Source organism: Colletotrichum karsti (genome assembly GCF_011947395.1).
Source record: "Colletotrichum karsti strain CkLH20 chromosome Unknown Scaffold51, whole genome shotgun sequence".
Classification (NCBI taxonomy): Eukaryota; Fungi; Ascomycota; class Sordariomycetes; order Glomerellales; family Glomerellaceae; genus Colletotrichum; species Colletotrichum karsti.
The window spans coordinates 6,569-27,008 of record NW_024065951.1 but is presented as its reverse complement, the minus strand read 5'-3'; the positions used below and the strand labels follow the sequence as shown (position 1 = coordinate 27,008).

The window sequence follows — 20,440 nt, the reverse complement described above, 5'->3', positions numbered from 1 at the left end:
ATCTCACACCGTTCAGGCTGAAAAGGTATCATACCAACGTCACTTTGAACAAACCTGGAGCGAATCTGAGTTGTAAGCTGAAAAGGCTCTGCGTGATTCATCGTATAAAGCCTGGAGAAACGCTTTCCATAGATGACATCTAGCTTTGAGGGAAATCAGAAACACCTTGAGAGACTAGATACCACTAGATTATACGGTTTAATTATCCTTGTCTGGAAGGAACATTTCACCAAGTCCAAGGACATCTAAAAGACAAATAATTTTACAAAGACTAATTCACTTAGTCTCTTCATGCATTAGAATTTTTGAGCAATGACATGTTTCAGCACTAGGGTACGGTTAAAAATGCGAATTTAATGAGTCTATTCCCGGCATTATTCATGCTATGTTCAACAGATGTTAACGATTTGGTGTCTGCAGCCATTTCCTCGCAAAATCATCGGTGGTTATGTTTAACACAGCGGCAATATGAATTTCGCCGCAACAATTACAGCGTTCGTTTTAAGTGGATGAGCTCGGACTCAAGTCTGGCGAGAGAGCAGCCAGAATGCAGCACAGCTGGGGAACCCATCCAGGTACACAAACCGCAACCCCCACAGCAAAGGACCAAGGTGATCTTAGATCAAGCGGGGTTCTCAAAATCTCTTGCTCAGTATGTAGTAGCAGTATGCTATCACTTTCAAGCGTCCTGACGTCACGCGGGAGATGCTATGATTCTGAGATGATGAGCCGTGATGACATCATGACACAAGCCACGAAACACCGGACCGGAATGGCTACATAAGAGATATCTGAATTCTCTGCTTCATTTGTTGTCATAATCAATCTCCGAACCACTGAAGATCTGAAGGTTTGCGCTATCAAAATCCACATATCACTCTCCCAACAACCAATTTCCACAACCCACATCCACGTGCATCATGACGAACGCGAAGCAAGGCGGAGACCTGTATGACATGGCCAAGGACGGCACCAAGGGTGAGCAAGCTACTGCATCAACTGTTACGATGAAAGGCTCACGACTGGCGTAGTTCCGGGCAATGCCGGAAAACAAAACATAATCACCTCGGTTCCAAACCCTCACCAGAAGGACGGAGAGGCCGGCGGCGGGCTGGGATCGACCACCTTGCACGGGGCCGCAGACAACGCCACACTTGCGGCTGACGAAGGAAGACCTACCGGCGTCGGTGAGGGGATCACGGGCACGGGAAACGAGATTCCGCAGTCGACCGCAGGCAAGCCGGGCGGTCGAGGGGGAACACATGGGTCTGAGGATATCCGGGCAGCTAGCGGAGGATTTGCAACGAAGAACCGACGATCTGACGACGAAGTTTGAGTCTGATGCGAGAGATACCTCCACCGTGATGCAGGGATCAAAGGATTGGGGGGTTGGTATTGGAGGGTTCGTAACAAACCTAACCCTAACCCTATAATGTCAAACGAACGACTCAGCGTCATTTCAACACAAGCGGCATCACCAGCATTGCAACTACTTCAGGCCGATCTCGTTGTGATTCGACTGTTTGATTACATTATATTACATGATCGTGCCGTTAAAGATGCAAAGCAAACAACACTCATTACTTCCTCAGGTCCTAACTTAAGGCTTCGGGACTGAAGTTGGTCCTGTAATACTCCACAACAGGCGCCGTGAGCTTCTCCAACTTCTGCAGCTCATCGAGCACCTTACGAAGCCGCTGAGCAGTAGCGTGAATCACTACTATGCCCACGCTTCCTCCCAAAAAGGGTTCCCGTCCATTCTCATCACCCAAGAGCAACTCCATCGCATCTCCCGGAAGAAATCGAAAAATTTCCCACCGAATTTTCGCGATAGAATTCCTCTCCTCCAACGATAGGTCGCGGAGAGAGTTGTTGTTACCTCGCCACATCCGTTCCATCTCAACCAAAGGTTGGATGACCGTGTCGTAGGCTGGTCTCCTTTTCTGGGTATTTATGAGTTCCCTGCGACGAAAGTGGCTCGTCATGACTGCTCTGTGCTTTTTGAAAAAAGAGCCCAGCTTTGTGCAGAGTGCGCCTGCCTTGATCTCTACATCGAGTTGCTTTGCCATGAGTGCCGACCAGGGACCGGTCTCCTGACTTCCGCGCTCCTGCCTCTCCTTGATAAGTTTACGAGAATATCTTATTAATCCCCTGAAAGACTTGTGGTTCGTCGATATAGTGATGAGCTGTAGCGGCGTTGTGTGCATTGACGACATAACGCGCCAAGCGAGGAGGCGGCGCATGATGGCAGCTTTGCTCATGCCCTCCTCAACAGTCCCAGCAGCTGCACGTTTGGCTAATAAGGCATCTAGCTGGTCCTCTTCGGGAGAACCAGCAGCATAGTATGCATTTGATACGACATGGATTCCGCAGTCGATATCGCCGGGCTTTTGCTGAGGCCGGTTCTAGACATCGATTAGCTATTATTCCTGGGTAGGTTGTAACGATCATGCTTACCGTTCTGATCAAGAATTTGTGTGCTGTCGCCTCAGGATTGAGGCCGGTTTTGGCGAACCACTCTGCTACCTTTCCAACGAGACACCTGGCATGTGAGATTGTTTCGTTCGTCAAGTACGAGTCGAGATATTCAACTTCATTGGTTTTCAGATCCCAAACCAAAAGAGCCCAGTGATCCGGGTGCTGAACAACGAGCAGCAGCTTCTCCTTTGAACACATTTCTCGATGGATGGATCGCACTCTGACCCCAGAATTGAATTGAGAGAGCCAGCTGCTCTCTATGAAGCCCCAATCAGGGCGGAGTTCACGGCAGATCATGGCGACTAAAGCGTTGACAGCGGTGTCGTTGAGCTTTTGCCCGTTGCTCAGCATCTCACTGGCTCTGATCAGGTCTTCCATTGGGTAGGGCTTACGACCTTCGATCATGGCCGTGCCATTCTGAGAGGAATGTTGGTCAGACTGGGTGTTCGAACTCGGCTTGCTCTGAGTCGTTTCTCCACGGCCGTTCGGCAGTCCAATCCCCATTGAAAGCAAAGGAGTGCTAGGTAGAGCCTGTGGATTGGAAATTTTGTCTGCGAGGGTTCTACCGGGTGGAAGTTGGCCTGTCCGCATTCCACGGTCCGCGCTGTTGTGGTTGTGGGAAGACTCGCCACTGCGCGTGGGAGTTACGGCCAAGTTTGTCCCTGCCGAGCTTCCCGGCATTCGCAGACACGAGACAGACTGGCTTGTAGTAGTTTGGGCCGTAATACTCGACTGGTCAGGGCTGTTGGTAGTGGTACTCATTTGGACAGCCGCTGCTCTGGGCGTCGTCTGAGCAGGACTTTTGGTAGTAGTAGTCGTTTGGCCAGAAGCTCGGGGCGTGATTTGGCTAGGAGTTTTGACCGTTATACTCGCCTGGGTAGAAGTTCTGGGTGTGTTGGTCGTCTGCGTAGGTGGTTTGGGCGTGCTAGTTCTTTGGACAGGTAATTTGGGCGTGTTAGTCGTCTGAACAGGAGTTTTGGGCGACGCCAGTGTAGCCACGATGCGAGTTTTGGCCTGCTCCACTCCAGATGCAGGCCCCCGGGATTGATGATTAATAGATGGCCGGCCTTGTACTCTCGGAACCGGTACCGGTGACTGGCGAAGCGGAGCTAAATGCTTCCCTTGGGCAGGCGTCGTTTTCCGACCTGGTACATCCGGAATTGGCACCGGTGAACGGGTAAGCAAAGCAGAATGCTTGGCTTGGGTGGGCATCGCGGTTTGGCTTTGCGATGCCGGCTGCGAGGCGCTACCTGGCTCCGATGGAGCGCCGCTCCTGTCTGGAGTGTTTGTGATATTGCTTGTTCCAGCGTAGCTGTTGCTCTTGAGGCGTTTGGCAGCCTCGTAAGAAACCGCAGCGAGTCGTTTCAGAGATATTGGAGGCCACGGACCCTGTGATCCGGGAGCAGGACTACCAAGCGCAGAGCTACTGGGTGCGGAACTACTGGGAGCAGTAGCACCGGGGGCAGCAGCACTAGGAGCAGCACCACTGGGGGCAGCAGCACTGGAAGTAGCAGCACTGGGAGAAGCAGTATTGGGAGCAGCAGCAGTACTGGGAGCAGCAGCAGTACTGGGAGGAGTAGTATGGGGCGCAGCAGCAGCAGCAGCACTGGGAGCTTTCCTCGACAGAGCTTGAGTCTGTACGGGTGAAGAAGTGTTATCTGTCTGTACAGGCGAAGACGAGTTCCGAGTTTGGATCTAAAGACTGTCAACTCTGCATGTTTAGCTAATATCCGATTGCAGCTTCTTACCTTCGCGTCGCGGGGTTCAGAAGTGGGAACCGCAGGTGTAGGTGAGACTTTGCGGCCGGCTTCATCGTCATCGACTGGACGAAATGTCGACAGGTTCCACTGGGGCGGCGTTGAGTCAGGAGTGCCTGCATCTGATTCATGAGACGCAGGTGATTCCGTTCCGCCTTTCACGACGATGCTATCGTTCTCTGCATCTTTCATCTCCACGTCTTCGTCGTTGGTGGAATCTGCTCCCTCTTCTGCGCTGTCTTCTTCCGCATCTTCAGTCGAAGTACCATCGACTGGAGAGGTCGCCGCGATGATGACATCCTTTGGGCTGGATGATGAGCTGTAGCTGCTGAGCCTCTCTTCAGACGGCGTCGCCGCCGCATCGTGATTGCGTTGATGGGGCATAGGCGGCGGCTTGTAACCTTTCGAAGCTACAGGTTGCGTCAATGATGGTTCGGCTGCGGTGACTTCAAATGTATGGTGATGGGACTTACCTTCCTCTAACCCCTTCTCGATATCGGCAGGGGTGTATGCATAATGAAATTTGCTTGAGCGAGACCGCCCAGGGTGGGGTCTATGAGCAGCCGAAGCTCGAATACCTGAGCGTTCATAGCGAGCGGCTTCAATCTCGGAGAAAACGGAGTCGAAAGAGATGCCTCGGTGAGTGTTCCGAAATTTGCGAAGGGCGGCCCGAGATCGTGGAGAGGATGCAATATTCGTTCCGAAGTACAAATAAAAATTCCAAACGGATTTCAGGCCAAAAGCCAACGCTAGATCTTGCAGTTGGTGACCGTCGTCTCCGAGCTTTTCGTGGTCTTTTTGGAACAGAGACTGCAAAGCGCGTTCGAGCTTCCATGTGGAGGACCTGGCATTCTTGAGCACCCATACTGAGAGAGATTGCTCCTCATAGACCTGTTCGTCGACGTCATCTTTGAAAACATCTCGAAGCTCTCCCCAGAGCTTGCTTATCACCGTGACATCCGGCTCAGAATCATCAGGAACGCTGTCAAACAGATCTCGAAGGACCGAATCAGCGTGACGAACAGGACCCGAGCTGCTCCCTAGGCTGCGCCGGGTGGTGGTCCCTACACCTCGCGACATGAAGCCAAGCATGAATGTCTGTGGTCCTCACAATGTGTTGAAAATGTTCACCAGTGAACTCCGCATTCCGTGGGCCGGAAGAAAGTGCCTAGAGTTCGTGAACAGGCTGGGCGACGTTGAAGACGCGTCAAACTTCGCTCCAAACGGAATGAAACTGGGGACCAGCCCCAGCCTCGCGAAAACCTAACGCCCGGCCCGATAGTCCTTACCTCATCATCGGATCAACCTGACGCCACAGTAGGTGCGGGGTAGGACCGGAAGAAAGCAACCAATCAGATACGCACGGAAGAAAGAGTCGGATGCAATGTCGCCGTCACCCGCAGCGTTCTTCCGGGCGCGTTGTGTACGGTCCACCTAGGACGCAAACTATCTTAGGTAAGCAGTAGAAACTAGTCTAACTACTATATAAAAAGACTTACTAAAATAGAGATTATATAGCTCTATATAGTACTATATTAATATATTTAATTTTTAAAAGTAAGTATAATAAAAGTAAATACTTAAGGTTATAAAAGTATAAAAAATAAAATAAAATAATTTTAACTCTTTATTTTAATTAAAATATTAATATAGAGATATTTTATAAATAAGTATATATATAAGAATAGTAGAATAATTAGTATATATAGTATTAATATATTAAAGCTTTTTTTTATTATATTAAAAGCTTTTATAAGGCTTATTTTTAATTAATTAGTATATATTATATATTTACTTTATTTTATTTTATAATTTATAACTAAATAAAATATTTAATATCTAAAGATTCTAGTTTTAAGAGATAATATATTATATATTTAAACTTACTTAAGCAATTTAATTATTTATTAAATAGTTAGTAATAGTTTTTAATTTAAGGTATATAAGAATAAGAAGAAGAAATAATAATAATAATAATAATCTATTTTAATCTCTATTAAATATAATAATAGAGATAACTATATATATCTTTATATAAAAATATTCTATAAAAAGAGCTCTATAAAATAAGGATAATAAAAGTATAGACTACTATATAATCTATACTCTATAACGTTATATATATAATAATACGTTTTAGAAATACTTCGTTTTTCCCCTGACTTCCTTAGGGTAGATTTAGATCTTAAAAAAAATAATAATAGTTTAATATTCTTCTATATTATCCTCTATACGTTATTCTATTAAAATTAATACTTATCTATACTTAAATTTATTAAATTCTATTATAATATATACTAGCCTATTATATTATATTATATAGGCGCTTTCTAAGCCCCTTTAGCTACTTATATACCTATTCTTATAATGTATAGATACTTTATATAGCTATTAAATATTATAGTAAATATTTTATTTAAATTAATATTAGAATTACTTATATAGAATAAAATTTAATAGAATATTATTTAGTTACTAAGGGTACTTAATAGGTAGCTATATAGTAGTCTTAATACTATAATAAATACTTAGATATTAGTAACTAAACTAAGAAATAGTATAGAGATTCCTAGGTATATAGGTAGATAATTTAATCTTAGTGTGTTTTAATAGATATAATATAAATAAAAGTACTTAAAGCTTAAAAACGTCTTATTATATAAAGAATAGGCTGCAGTAAGATTGTCTATTTCATTAGCTTAGATAGAATCGTTTATTCCCATTTAGTGCGCTGCAGGCAATTAAGCACGGACTTCATAGTGTGTCATCACACAAGGGGATATCACATGAGCTGACTACTTCTAAGTATGTTTTGCGCCTCGGCATAAGTTCCAAAGTTAGGGACGCACAAAAGGGTTTTATGTTTTCACTCCGTATGGTGTATTAGACCTCTCATTGGCTATGGTCTCCCTCAGCTTTAAAGACTGCGACCAAAAGCGAGTCTTTCATCCAACTCCCCGACGCCTCGCTTATTTTGGAAATACTTGTTAGTACAACAGTTGTGTTTTCAAACGTCACACCGGTGATGAAAATAGTACAATTTAACCGGCGCATTGACATTTGCAGGTAATGGTTCATTACCACCGTGAAGATGATACGATTTAACCGGTTTGCATATTATGGAGTAGAAGACGTGCATCTATGCCGTCCAGACTGCTTGTCCAAGCTGGCACTTCGTCTACGAAGCGCTGCCTTCGGACCATGTTCCCGAGTGATGGGAGTATTTGCAGCTTCACACGACTCCATTGGTTGTAGAAAGAGCCTAGATGAAGAGAGCCTAGACGGGAATGTGATCCCGTTGACACATGCCATCACTCGTAGTCTAGGCCTCATGATCTCATTTGTCATTCCCAATACCAAGACATCCCGCATGACACGAGATTGGCAAATCTTATCCCATAGGAGGTTCGATGCTGATAACTCTGATGAGGGAAGTTGGGGAAGTTGGAACGATTATGTCCTATTGGAATGGTGCGCATTCAGGCAGAATTCGTACCCTGTTAGTTGAGTTCGTGATGATCGACGTTGCATGCAGCGTGCATCGTTTTCCGCGTCATAATTTCTCCGCAGGATAAATTGGTTCATCTGGCAGCTTCCAATTGGAAAATGTCCCGAGACCGAGCAGATGCAAGTAGCTGACGCCAGATGCGAGCGTGAGCAGCCGAAAATGTGGAAGGAGCTTTCTCCCAGAAAGATTTCTGTGGCCGCTTTAAACATACTTCGAGTAGGTAACGATTGCTCAGGAAGTTGCAAAGAGAACGCAAAATTGAATACTCCCTTCACTGCACCCTCGAATCCAGATATCTCCTGAACCTTCACTAGGCAGCTTTGAACAATTGCAGCGGATATGTCAAAGTCAGTGAGCTTTCAAAATCCAATACTTCCCGGTTTCTACCCGGACCCGTCCATTGCTCGCGTTGGGGAGGTTTTCTACATGGTCAATTCGAGCTTCCAGTTCTTCCCTGGAATACCTATCCACAGGTCGACAGACCTGGTACAATGGGACCTCATAGGTTAGTTAGTTCCATTCACGCCGAAGCGGTCTCCTGGCATCTGCTAACAAAACCTTCATCAAGGTCATGCGGTGTGTAGAAACACACAGCTAGATTTGAGCAACGCGACTACCAAGATCAATCGCCCGGAGTATGGAGAATTCTTCACCGCAGGCTTGTACGCACCGACAATTCGTTACCACGATGGCACCTTTTACATCTTGTGCACAAATCTCAAAGGTCGTCCCGAGATGCCCTCCACGGAAGACTTCTCGCCAGAGAATTTCATCATCACGAGCAAGGACCTTACAGACCCAGCCTCGTTCAGCGATCCAATATACTTTGACTTTCACGGTATAGACCCAAGCATTTTCTTCGACGATGACGGCAGAGCATACATGCAAGGAAGCTGGATATACGGATACCGTCAAAAGCCAGCAACCATCATTCGTCAAGCAGAGATCGACCCTTCCTCCGGTAAACTTCTGTCCGAACCGAGGGACGTCTGGACTGGATCCGGAGACAAAGTACCCGAAGGCCCGCACTTGTATAAGCGGGATGGGATTTATTGGCTTCTCATTGCTGAAGGTGGCACACATCGTACGCACAAGATTACAATGGCCCGTTCTCAGGATGTTTGGGGTCCTTTTGAGTCGTTCAAAGGAAACCCCATTTTAACATCCCAGGGCAAACACCACCCCATCCAGTGTGTTGGCCATGGAGACCTTTTCTCCGATGCTGACGATGAGTGGTGGTGTGTGATGTTGGCGCGTCGCGAGTACGATCAAGCCTATCCATTGGGCCGCGAGACGTACCTCGTGCCGGTTGTCTGGCGCAGTGACGAGTTTCCAGTCCCAGAGCCCGTGGAACTTCTACAGACGGTGAATTGTGCAAACCGAAAGTTAGGTGCTAAACTCTTAACCGGTAAGCCGAGGGTGGCGTCTCAGAGCATTGAGGTTGATAGTCCCCATACTATCTTTTTGCGGACACCAAACAGAAACAACATCACCCAAGGTCAGGAACCTCACTGGCTTTCTCTCAAAGCGATTCCAGTGGAGCTCGGATGCGCAAGAGGATCACCAACCTTCGTCGGTCAAAGACAAACCGACCTGCAGTCGAGCGCCTCGGTCATACTTCACCTCCAAAGCCTACCTGATGATGGTCACTGTGGATTGACTTTGTATAAAGATACGTACCGACACGTATCGCTCGATGTGAACAGCAAGAGAGAGATTACTTTGGCTGTTCGCCACAAGAGCCAAGACTTCGTCTACGTCGACAACAACATTACTCTTGATGCTGATAGAGTCAAGCTGGTCATCAAATCGACCGTGCAAAATTACGTCTTTTCGTACGAATGTCTTGTGGATGGATCATGGAAGCGAGAGGCTGTTCTTGGAGCTGTTGATTCGGCTGACATGAGTGGCGATGATTTCACAGGTAATGATCACATTCACTTTGAAAATATTGACATGAGGAACTAACATGACTTCTTGCAGGGACTGTGTTCGGCCTGTATGCGTCTGGCAGGTCGGGATCAGCGGATTTTGAGCGCTTTTGCATTGTCTGATGGTGAAGAGCTTGTTTCCAGGATTAGGGTAGCTTTCAATCTTCGAGTATGACACAAAATCGCCACATGTGGTGCGGTCCTTTTGTCCACGTGCACCCTTTGTTTGGTATTGCGAACGGCCGGGCGCGGTGCAGTGTCAAATAGAGACATATTCAGTGTTGGACAGCTTCACTCCGTTAAAGCTTGACGCATACGCTTACTGATGGTCCAAACGTGTGGATGGGCCGATAGAGGCTGGGGGGAACAGCCAATAATAGTTGGCATGCGTGCAATGAACACGGATGTTGCTTTAAGCAATACAACATATTTACTACCACATCCTCCACAGTGCCAGTGACCCAAGTGATCAAATGCCAAGAGCACGCTCATCGTGTTGGCTTCCAATAGTGATCTGAAAATCTGGTCCCTGGTTGGCGGACAATATGCTAGTGTGATTGCCTGCCCAAGCACTGAGGTTGCAACCCGCGCAACCCGCGGGCTATTACCGAAAGCTGCCCGAAATTAACCTAGGATGGAGAAACATGGGGCTACTTGGCTCGAAGTATGTCCAAGTACAGAAGCGGTACATCACGCTGGTCTGCGGGGAAGACAGGCAAGTCCACTACCGCCGGATAAAATGTTGTACGTGTTGTCACATTCAATCTACTGAATATGAAAATATCCACGAATAGGCCACGAATGGGTTGATATCGTCCGTCGAAATGGAGATCTCGGATACTGACTTCGTCAAAATTACTGACTCTTGCTGGACTATTTACACGGCCGCATCGTATGCATTGCAAAAACGGAATCTGGGCAATTCGCTTGAAGTCTTCCAAATTTGTGCCCTCTGATCTGTTGCAACAATGCATTCTTGCCGGTCTTTGATTCCTCTTGCTCTTTCCTTATGCAGTGTTTTCACCACGACTGCTGGTCAGAGTGCTTCCGCACTTGGGGCTGAAGACACCGAGTCGAGTGTATTCGCTTCTCGTACCAGCCCACCAGCTGGGTGCTTAGTCGTCAGGACTTCACCGGGTTCAGGAGAGTTCAAAACCTTCCATGACGCTGTGAACTCGATTACTGCGTCAACCAAGCCGTCATGCATCTTCATTTACGACGGCGTCTATAGGGAGCAGGTTGACATCAAGATCAAGGCACCCCTTACCGTCTATGGGTCGACTTCCAAGTGAGTTTCACCATCGTTTTGTTGTTCAAGGCTAACAACACTACTAGCACCGGGACCTACAAAAGTAATGTCGTCACGATCACGAACAAGCTCGGATCCTACGACGCTGGATCTCTCGATGCAAGCTCTACGGTTAACGTCAGATCAACCAACATCAGCATGTACAACATCAACTTCGTCAATGAGTACACGAGTGGTCAGGTAAGAGCGAGGCTCCACGAGTCCGAGTAAAAGGCCTTTCGAAAGAACGTTTAACTGACGAAGTTGAAATCAGGCTGTGGCGCTAACCGCCAATGGCAATCTTACTGGCTTTTACGGCTGTTCATTCAAGTCATACCAAGACACACTGTACGCTAAGAATGGCTGGCAGTATTTCTCAAACTGCTATATCGAAGGTACGCTTGCTGGGAGCTCTACCCGAGGTTTCACTCTGACACAAGATAGGTGCGGTTGATTACATCTTTGGAAACGGTCACGCTTGGTTCGGCGAGTGTAAGTCGTGGGGAAACTTTAAAACAGCGGACAGGGCTGACTCTGTACAGGTACTATTGCCTCAAGTGGCGGTGGTTACATCACTGCGAGTTCGCGAACATACAACAACGACACGTCTCGATATGTCATTGATCACAGCACTGTAGGTTCTCAGCTATGTGCAAAGCCAGCTTGAGTTTGGAGCTAATGATATGTCAGGTAACCTCGGCTTCCTCTTCGGACCTAACAGGCAAGGTCGCTCTTGGGCGACCGTGGAGAGTATCTGCCAGAGTCATGTACCAATACTCCACGTTGACCAGCGTGGTGAGCCCCGAGGGCTGGACCACGATGGCTGAAGGAGCGACACCGTAAGTTCAAGCCAGTTGGAGTACCGGATTTCGCCTCGTACTCACACAAAGTCTAGCATCTTCCAGGAATTTGAGAACACGGGAGCCGGTGCCAAAACGTCTGCGAGAAAGTTCTTGACTCCAGCAACTGCTGCGGTGACGAAGAAGGATCTTTGGGGCAACAATTGGCGGTGGTATGATGATAGCTACTAGGAAGGAATGTTCAGACAGATCGGTTGGGTTTCAATTGCTTCACTACTTTCTTTAAAACCATATTTCGTAAATCCTGGAGTTTGAAGGACGCAGCATGTATCGAGGCAAATATGTACACAAGCTTGGACGCACACTCGAGTTATCTACTATCATTATCACTGCAGTATTACGGAAGTACTGTAAAAAGGATGTTTTTGTTGATCACCAAGGTGTATTTCTCATGTTGCGGTATTGGTACCCGTTGATTACACACTTGGAAGAAGAAATCAGAGCCTGACTACTCTGGATAGGGAGTTAGATTTGCCTGCATTGGCACCACATTGCTTGAAAACATAAGAGAAAAGCCTTTTGGAATCTTCGATTTAAATACGGAGGCTAAGCAAAATTCAGCAACGTCCCTGAAGTGGCGACTGGATGTAAGACCAATTGAGTCAATGGGCAGGAGTGCAGGACAATCTTGTCACTTCGAAGCTAGACTTATTCGTGAATAAACACCGAATCAGACAGAAACTAGGAGTGACACGCAGAGCAAATTCAAGCTATTGTTGAGGAATGAAGAAAACTCAAATGGGCCCAAAATTCTTATAAGTCTCAAGAGACAGCAGTTGCGCTCCTGAAAGACAATGTTGATACAAGACCTCAAGAGCTTGGGTCCCGACAACGGATGTCAACATTCGACTGATCAAAGTTGTGACATCCAAAAAATGCCTCTCCGCCACCAGCGGGAACGACATCAATGTTGTGGGCGACAATGCCGGTGCAAACGTCAGGAGAACTGCAAATCAGTTCGCCAACTCGAGGGGCATTCTTGCTACTGGTAGTTCCCGAGAAGTCCAGGAAACTGATGTCCTGTATCTTCAAGCTGGCCTAAACATTGACATAAGTTAGTGGCGTTTAGTTCCGGTAGTGACCTGGTATTTGAGAAAACAGGGCTCGAACTGACCGGGTATAAATCACACATGGTCTGATTCTTGCTATAATAGCATTGTGAGATTGAGATGGCGTCTGTGTCGTTGTTAGCTCTGGTAACCGAACTAGCGTGAAAGTTCTCACGGTCATTGCCATTGTTGTGGAAGAGCTCATATGTAACGTTGCGAACTCTCCCGCTGCCGCCTCCAGAGACAGAATCATCGCTTCCAGGAGGTACACCGGGCCAGACTTTGATGCGGGCTCCATCGGATGCCTTGCTCATAGTGATGTTATAGACGTAGATGTCTTCCACAATGTCGACTTGTCCCCGATATTGACCAAGACTTCCAACAGATATTCCATGTGAGCCGTTACAGTCTAGGCCTTGCACTATAACTGCAGTTGAGTTCGGCTTGAAGGATACGCAGTCTGCATGTCAAATACCGTTAGTCACATGAAAGAGATTGAGGGAGTTGAAAGGTACCATACCGTCTGTATTATTGATGCGCGAATTTTGGATGACAATGTTGCTGCTGCGGAAGGTATCCCATCCATCCGTGTTCTTGGCCGGCGCCGACTTATTGGTCTGCAAAACGTTGAGATCAAAATCGCTGATGAGCACGTTTGACGAATTGGAGATGAAGTTAAACCACCCTGGACTATTCCTCATGCTGATTCCAGTGATGGTAGATCTGTGCAGACCATCAGTTCCAAGCAGTGTTGGGCGAAGGACATTCTTGTCAACGACCATCGCATCCCAGAAGGCCTGTCCAAGGCCATCTATGACGCCGTGTCCCCCTCCATAGATGTTCACGTCGGTGCCCCCGAATCTCCAAAACAGACTGACGGACTGGTATGGGTAGTTGAAAGTCTTGCCGGGCCAGAAAGTGACGTCGTTGCCGAAGTTGATGGTGCCGAAAATAGCAAAGTCGATATGATCCAGAAACGTCAGATCAAGCGGTGTCAAGATCTGATATGTTCCGTTTGGGAGATAGACTGTGCCACCCTGGTTGCAGTTTCGGGCCGCCTCAAGAATGGCTGGTCCAGCGTCCGTGTCTCCGGGCTTGACGACACAGACTCGTTCGCGATGGGGGCCGCTCGAGAGCTGGAAGCCGGCAGGGGACTTTGGATATGCCGACGTGGATGGGAAAGGCGGGAGCTCCCCCAGACATCCAGTAGCAGCTGAAGCAGCTGTTGAAGCAACAAGAACAACTACGGTTTCGAGAAACTTCATTTTGAACTTAGACGAGAAGCAATTTGGTATGATAGAAAACAACTGACTGGTGGAAACCGGCTAATGGTGACATCCGCACTGGTTCATTATATACTGTCGGGCAAGGGCGACTGTGCCTGCCTTCAACATCGAGACTTCATGTTGTTACCAAAATCATAAGTCAGCTTATGAGTCTTCCATGTTTCTTTTCCCTAGATCCGCCACAACGTTCTTGAAAGACGTTCGGCGCACAGCTCACTAACAGTCCTGATGTGATGCATGGTGTACATGCGAGTACCCTCAAGTTGTGAACTCTATGTTTCAACATGTACATGTAGGCGCTGGATCGGATTCATGTCCCTCTTTCATACCTGGCCCAATATGGCGAGTAAATCCCGACATGATTGCACATGTTGAAAAAGGGGTTGACCAGGTCCGTAAAAGCAGCGAGGGGCTTGCCAACAATCGGCCGGGAAATGCCAAAATTGCGGGGTTCCCCGCACTGACCGGCGACAAAACGGCATGATGGGGAACATTATCCGGCCGAGATACCCCGAGTCCGGCAAGTCGATCTGGGGACCTACGCGCAGGTTGCCAAAATAAGCTTCTTTGTATTTAGCCTAAAATCTTGAGATATCGGTAGCTTACATTGGGGTTGCTGTCAGTTGAGCCGCCCCCTGACGTTTACAATTCTAACCTGACGTTTACATACGTACATGCATACATTCAAGTCCACCGAAAGCATTCCGCAGTATGACCCCATCTTCTTCTAGTAAGATGAGGTGTGAGGGAACATGGATGGATGGGAATATTTCCTCCAATGACTCGCTTGCTTTGTGGAAGAGATGAAGCCTTTGAGACATGAATACGAACGCTCTGGTATAAGTCTATTCACCGTCCATGCTGATGCTGCAGAGAAGCCTGTGAAGATCATCACATACGTGGGATGTATTCAGGCTAAATTGCTTTCTCAGCTTTGGGTCCTATGTCTGGTTTCTTGGGCAGCCTCGAGAAAACAAACCATGGCACCGGAACGCTAATGCACACCAACCCAAGCCAACGTGCAAGGGAGTTGATTAAAAGATCCAAAGATTCATAAGCAGACCATTCACCCATACTGAATTAATCGTCCTCAACCAGGACATCCCGAGCGGCGTGTGAAGCTGAAAGGCAAAGAGATCTCAGCATACGCATCCATCGAAACTTTCTCAATACCGTCGTTATGCCGAGCAAACAATTAGTGTACAACTGGTAAGTCCACATGAATCAGTTCGCGTTCTTAATAACGTCGCTAAAGATAGGTATAGGTATGTGGCCCTTGTGGCAGCCGGCTGTATGATCCTCATGGGTTATGATGCCTCGGTCTTCAACTCAGTTCAGGTGTCGCCGAACTGGAAAGATCATTTCAACACCCCAAGTGCGCACATGATTGGGCTTATCAACACCACCTACACTGTTGGCGGCATCGTAACTGGATGGTTCTTTGCCGGGCCAATTGTATGTAGCCTCAGAGAACCAATCACTTGTGACGCTGAACATGAACTGACTTTGACGAAAGGCTGACTATCTCGGACGTCGCTGGGGCATGGCAATCGGATGCATTATTACGATTGTGGCCACCCTGATACAGACCTTCACTCCCTGGCATCAAATTGGAGTTTTCATATTCGGCAGGATCCTAATCGGGATTGGGCAGGCCCTTGCAATCAGTCTGTTTTTCAGCATCCTATCCCTGTTCTCTTGTTCTAACACAGCACAGCATCTGGCCCCATTTATATCGGTGAGATTACAGAGCCTGAGATTCGTGGAAAGGTCATGAGCTTCTGGCAAATGTTCTACTCAGTTGGCTCATTTGGTAGGATGTTGAAATCTTGTTCTATATTACAAGCTGACTTTGAATCAAGTGGCATACTGGATTAACTATGGAGCTGCACGACGGCGTGATACCCTGGGTGACTGGGATTGGAAGATGGTTGTGATCTTCCAGATGATGATGCCTATCATCATCACCGTACAACTTCCCTTTATTCCGGAATCTCCGAGATGGCTTATTAGCCGACGGAATGACGTCGAAGGCGCCCGAAATGCACTACTCAAAGTTCGCGCAGATAGTCGGAAGGTCGACGAAGAATTGTTGACGATCCGTGAGGCAATTGAGTATGAAAAGGAAGCGCAATCTGAGGGCTGGAGGGCCTATCTATCTTTATTCAAAGACCCCAGCATCCGGAAACGACTCTACATCACCTTCTTTATTAATGTCGGCCAACAGCTGAGTGGGCAAGGCACTCTGAACAGTTACTCCTCAACGATCTACGCCAAGGTATACAAAGATTTCAACACCATCAACCTCATCAATGCTCTCAACGCTACATTTGGCATCTTATTTACCCTGAATGCCGTATGGACTGTCGATAGATATGGCCGAAGATTCTTGTTCCTAGTGGGAGCTTGTGGAATGGCCGTGTGCACCATGATAATCCCCATCATTGGCCTAACGACTCCCGGAACGAACGACAAGAGCAGGCCAGTCGGAATTGGTATCACTTTCATGGCTTTCCTCTTCGCCTTCTTCTACAAACCCACCTGGGGTGCAACGACCTGGACGTATACGAGCGAGGTTTTCCCCCTGAACGTCCGAGGACCAGCTGTCGGAATGAGCGTCCAAATGCAAGGCGTAGCCAATACAATATTCCAGCAATTCTTCCCTATTTTCTATCAAAACGAGGGATTGTAAGTATTTGCCTGTCCGATGTTGACCAGGGCCCAGCTGACTGCTTGTCTCACAGAAAAACATTCTTTTTCTTCATGAGCATGAATGTGTGCCTTGCTTGCATCGTCTACTTTATTCTGCCGGAAACCAAAAAGGTCCCTCTGGAAGAAATGGATACCCTGTTCGGAGGAGTAAACCATGTCGAGAAGGGTGCAGCTATCATCCATGAGGGTGATGTGACGAGAGAGACTGGCGGGACAGCACAAGGCAAAAATACGCCACCAAACGGCGAGATCGAATTGGTGAAGACGAATGAGAGAAGAGCATAGCTTGCCGTTGTGATGGAACCGAATTAAGACATCCGGACAGCCACAAGCTACGCAATAAGCCAAACGGACAAAGACATACGGAGTCAGAAGTTGTGGCAGCGTCACACTACCTCACGCAGCTGAACAGATATCATGACCATATCGGACATAACGGGAGCTCCAAGAATATCTCAATATGTATTATGCTTGTGCAAGTTGTCTTGTTATTCCATGATATAGCTTGAATGTAAAGTTCTCGGGGTTTCCCCTTCCGGATTTCATCTGTCTCATTCTACTCACGCTTCTCATCTTCCATTTCCATAATCCCCTGTTGTGTCCGCTGGACATCCGTGACGTACTTTCTCATCTTCCATGCCGGGATGCGCTTGTGATACATTTCATCCATCTCTGCCGGGTTGCGTTGAGCTGGCTCCGGAACATGGAACCATATCAATCCGCACATCAAAGTCCCCGTGGCGAAAAACAGCCACGCAGTATTGTAGCCCCAGTTGGCTCGTTCGACGTCAACTGATCAGTTAGTGTCAGCTAAAATATCTGCGTTGGAGGTTGGTACTTACGCATGATTGGCACCGCAGTGTTGAAAGTCAACCCGAAAAGAACAGAGACCGCAGCAGATATACCTGCTGTCCTTGCACGAAGATTTTGGGATGCAATCTCCCCAACAAAAGCCCACCCAAGCATTCCCACTGCCAGATGCCTTTAGCTCTGTGAATGAGGATACGGCGTGGTTAGGTGTCACTTACAAGCATTGCTGAAGAAAGACCAGACGCACGCGGCGAAGATGAGAAGGTTCTGAACAGCGGAAGATTGATGCACCTGTCCCAGAATCCCCACAACCAGCATTGCTGTCGAGCAGGTGAATGAAGCAATGATAACAATGGGTCGGCGTCCCAGTCTGTCTGTTCCAAGAATGAGAAAGATCGAGGTCGCAAAAGAGATGACAGCTGCACCGCGTTAGCTATAGCCTCGGATCGAAGGGTTGTGAAATTCCTAAGCGTACTCATGATGGTTGTGATCAGGAATGCATTCTTAAAACCACTCTGCTTGAAGAACAGACTAGCATAAACATTCAAAAACGCCAATCCAGTCAGCTGTTGAGAGCAAATTGGGAGTGTAGCACCCAATGTGCGTCTGGCATTGGGACCTTTGAAGCATTCCATGTACGAGGAAACGAGCTGTTTGAAGTTACTGGCCTCGGCTTCTTGATGCAGACCCTTTTCCTCCAAGATGGTGTTCTTGATGATAGCATACTCACGCTCTACATCGTATCTGGGAACATTTCCGTTGACTCTGTGGAGCGTCGCTTTGCCTCGATCGTCTTGTCCCCGAATTGCGTAATATGCTATCCGGTTAACCGCGTCAGCCAGCCACTTCATGTTTTCAGGTTGCCGAAGAGTTGGACGGCGGTCTCTTACCTGCGGTCTCTGGCAGCCAAACGAAAATTGGCAACATCAAGCCCAAAAACGCCCACTGGGTTAGGATCGGGAGTTTGTAGTTGGTGGGATCGCTCTCTTGGACAACCGTCAAAACCAGAGGCGGTAAGAACTTCCCAAAGGAGTTCCAGAAACCGTACGCCAGTACCATGGCCCCACGAATATTCACAGGAGACCACTCAGTCACATAAACTGGGAGGGTCGACTGAATGCAGCCGACTCCGATTCCAGCCAGCAGCTTCGCACCCGTCCAGTCTCGCCAGTCGCGTACGGTTGTCTCGATTATCAATGACTAGATACAGTCAAACATTAGCAGGGTCTTTCATTCCACACTGAGGAGAGAAACGGTGGACTCACTGCTGCAAGAATGACCCACAGAGTGTACAGCGTCATCTTCCGGCCGATGGCGTCCGAAACTGGATTGAGAAGAACCATTCCAACCAGTTGGCCCAATGATTGCATTGCGCCCCATAAGGCAGTGTACTGGGCATTTAAAACGTAATTCCCTTGCGCGTTTCTGAACCCCACGTGGTCGATGAATCCTTGGTTTGCAATTATGTTGCCTGCAAACGTGCGTCAGTGACTACATGTACGCCAAAGAAATCACAGCCCTTGCGGCAACTAAATCGCAAGACCGAGGTTGGATGTGATTACCATTGAGGGTGATTTGGTATCCATCCGCCGCCGCGGCTATGCAGAGAAGGTTGCAGACTATTACCGCCTACATGCATTGATTGTCAGTTTACCTTACTATCAGCACGATGCTGGGGACGCCAACGAACCTTCTTGAACTTCCGTACCGTCGCCCACACTCCCAAGCTATCGTGATCGGACTTGAGAACCACTGCATCTGATGATTTGAGATTCTCTTCGACATGATCGGCATCGTTCATCCCATCGATAGTGTGCTTTTCGTCCGAACGAGACATTGTCGCTAAGATACCGGTAGAGTACTTTGAGCAGACCAACAAAGCTAGCAGCTCCTAATGCTTCGTTGCGTAGTGTTAGGTGTGTATTAGGAATTCCGGTTTATTATATATAGCACTAGTTTTAATATATATTTCGCTTAGTCTGTTTTATTATAAATATTAGTAGGTCTTAGCGTAATATTATAAGATAGTAGTAGCTATAGATAGGCTATATATAACCTATAGATACCTATATAGTTAGAAACTACTAATACCTAGGGGTTTTTTATAAGTAACTATATAGAGTTTAGATACTTATAGATTATAATTATATTAAAAGATATAGATTTTAATTAAATAAGTAATAACTATATAGATTTTATAGCTAAATAGTTATAAAAATAAAGATTAACTATTTTAAAAAGTATTAATTATTTTTATTTTAATTTTATTATTTTAATTTTATAATTTTAATTTAGCTATTTTAATTAAATAACTTTAATTTAATAACTTTAATTTAATAATTTAAATTTAAAAGCTTTTATAAAGCTATAACTATAGCTTTAACCTTTAACTTTATTTCTAATTAAGCTTTTATTATTTTATTAGTAATTCTCTATTACTTTAAACTTTTTAGATATTTAAATATTAAAACTTAATTTTTTATTTTTATTATTAACTATTTAAAAGAAATAAATAGATTAAAAAAAGTAATAAACTTATTATATTCTAAAAGAATTATTAAGATAGCTATTAAGAAGCTAATTATAAAGAAGATAAATGAAAAAAATTAATTTAAAAAGGGCTTTAAATTCTAACTTATAAATATTTAGCTTTAAGTTTTAAAACTATAATAAATTAAGATTTAATAGACTTAAAAATAGTAATACTATTTAAAATAATATTATAAATTAGAGAATATATTACTTTAAAAGTATTTCCTTT

The 20,440-nt window shown here is 46.3% G+C and overlaps 6 protein-coding genes across 6 annotated transcripts; 3 read left to right on the top strand and 3 right to left on the bottom strand.

The window, feature by feature from the left end:
* Nucleotides 1-920: 920 nt before the first annotated feature.
* CkaCkLH20_11768 (uncharacterized protein) lies at nucleotides 921-1,336 on the top strand (the record flags this gene model as incomplete). The annotated part of the gene is made up of 2 exons (XM_038894482.1): nucleotides 921-978; nucleotides 1,032-1,336. 2 exons carry the CDS (start codon nucleotides 921-923, stop codon nucleotides 1,334-1,336), a joined length of 363 nt encoding a protein of 120 aa, XP_038740127.1.
* Nucleotides 1,337-1,595: 259 nt separating this feature from the next.
* CkaCkLH20_11767 (uncharacterized protein) lies at nucleotides 1,596-5,327 on the bottom strand (the record flags this gene model as incomplete). The annotated part of the gene is made up of 5 exons (XM_038894481.1): nucleotides 1,596-2,405; nucleotides 2,458-2,895; nucleotides 3,562-4,113; nucleotides 4,227-4,645; nucleotides 4,709-5,327. 5 exons carry the CDS (start codon nucleotides 5,325-5,327, stop codon nucleotides 1,596-1,598), a joined length of 2,838 nt encoding a protein of 945 aa, XP_038740126.1.
* Nucleotides 5,328-8,082: 2,755 nt separating this feature from the next.
* Nucleotides 8,083-11,993, top strand: CkaCkLH20_11766 (beta-xylosidase; the record flags this gene model as incomplete). Its single annotated transcript, XM_038894480.1, has 11 exons — nucleotides 8,083-8,248; nucleotides 8,312-9,151; nucleotides 9,416-9,667; nucleotides 9,727-9,791; nucleotides 10,871-10,962; nucleotides 11,010-11,163; nucleotides 11,237-11,357; nucleotides 11,407-11,454; nucleotides 11,505-11,596; nucleotides 11,653-11,801; nucleotides 11,858-11,993. The coding sequence occupies 11 exons, from the start codon at nucleotides 8,083-8,085 to the stop codon at nucleotides 11,991-11,993; spliced, it is 2,115 nt and encodes a 704-aa protein (XP_038740125.1).
* Nucleotides 11,994-12,632: 639 nt separating this feature from the next.
* On the bottom strand, nucleotides 12,633-14,136 carry CkaCkLH20_11765 (exopolygalacturonase; the record flags this gene model as incomplete). Its single annotated transcript, XM_038894479.1, has 4 exons — nucleotides 12,633-12,860; nucleotides 12,937-12,998; nucleotides 13,047-13,331; nucleotides 13,392-14,136. 4 exons carry the CDS (start codon nucleotides 14,134-14,136, stop codon nucleotides 12,633-12,635), a joined length of 1,320 nt encoding a protein of 439 aa, XP_038740124.1.
* Nucleotides 14,137-15,337: 1,201 nt separating this feature from the next.
* On the top strand, nucleotides 15,338-17,154 carry CkaCkLH20_11764 (uncharacterized protein; the record flags this gene model as incomplete). The annotated part of the gene is made up of 6 exons (XM_038894478.1): nucleotides 15,338-15,366; nucleotides 15,423-15,612; nucleotides 15,674-15,824; nucleotides 15,875-15,970; nucleotides 16,020-16,845; nucleotides 16,902-17,154. 6 exons carry the CDS (start codon nucleotides 15,338-15,340, stop codon nucleotides 17,152-17,154), a joined length of 1,545 nt encoding a protein of 514 aa, XP_038740123.1.
* Nucleotides 17,155-17,425: 271 nt separating this feature from the next.
* CkaCkLH20_11763 (General substrate transporter) lies at nucleotides 17,426-19,516 on the bottom strand (the record flags this gene model as incomplete). The annotated part of the gene is made up of 8 exons (XM_038894477.1): nucleotides 17,426-17,661; nucleotides 17,712-17,840; nucleotides 17,898-18,098; nucleotides 18,155-18,496; nucleotides 18,570-18,879; nucleotides 18,945-19,150; nucleotides 19,242-19,308; nucleotides 19,370-19,516. The coding sequence occupies 8 exons, from the start codon at nucleotides 19,514-19,516 to the stop codon at nucleotides 17,426-17,428; spliced, it is 1,638 nt and encodes a 545-aa protein (XP_038740122.1).
* Between the last annotated feature and the right edge of the window lie 924 nt (nucleotides 19,517-20,440).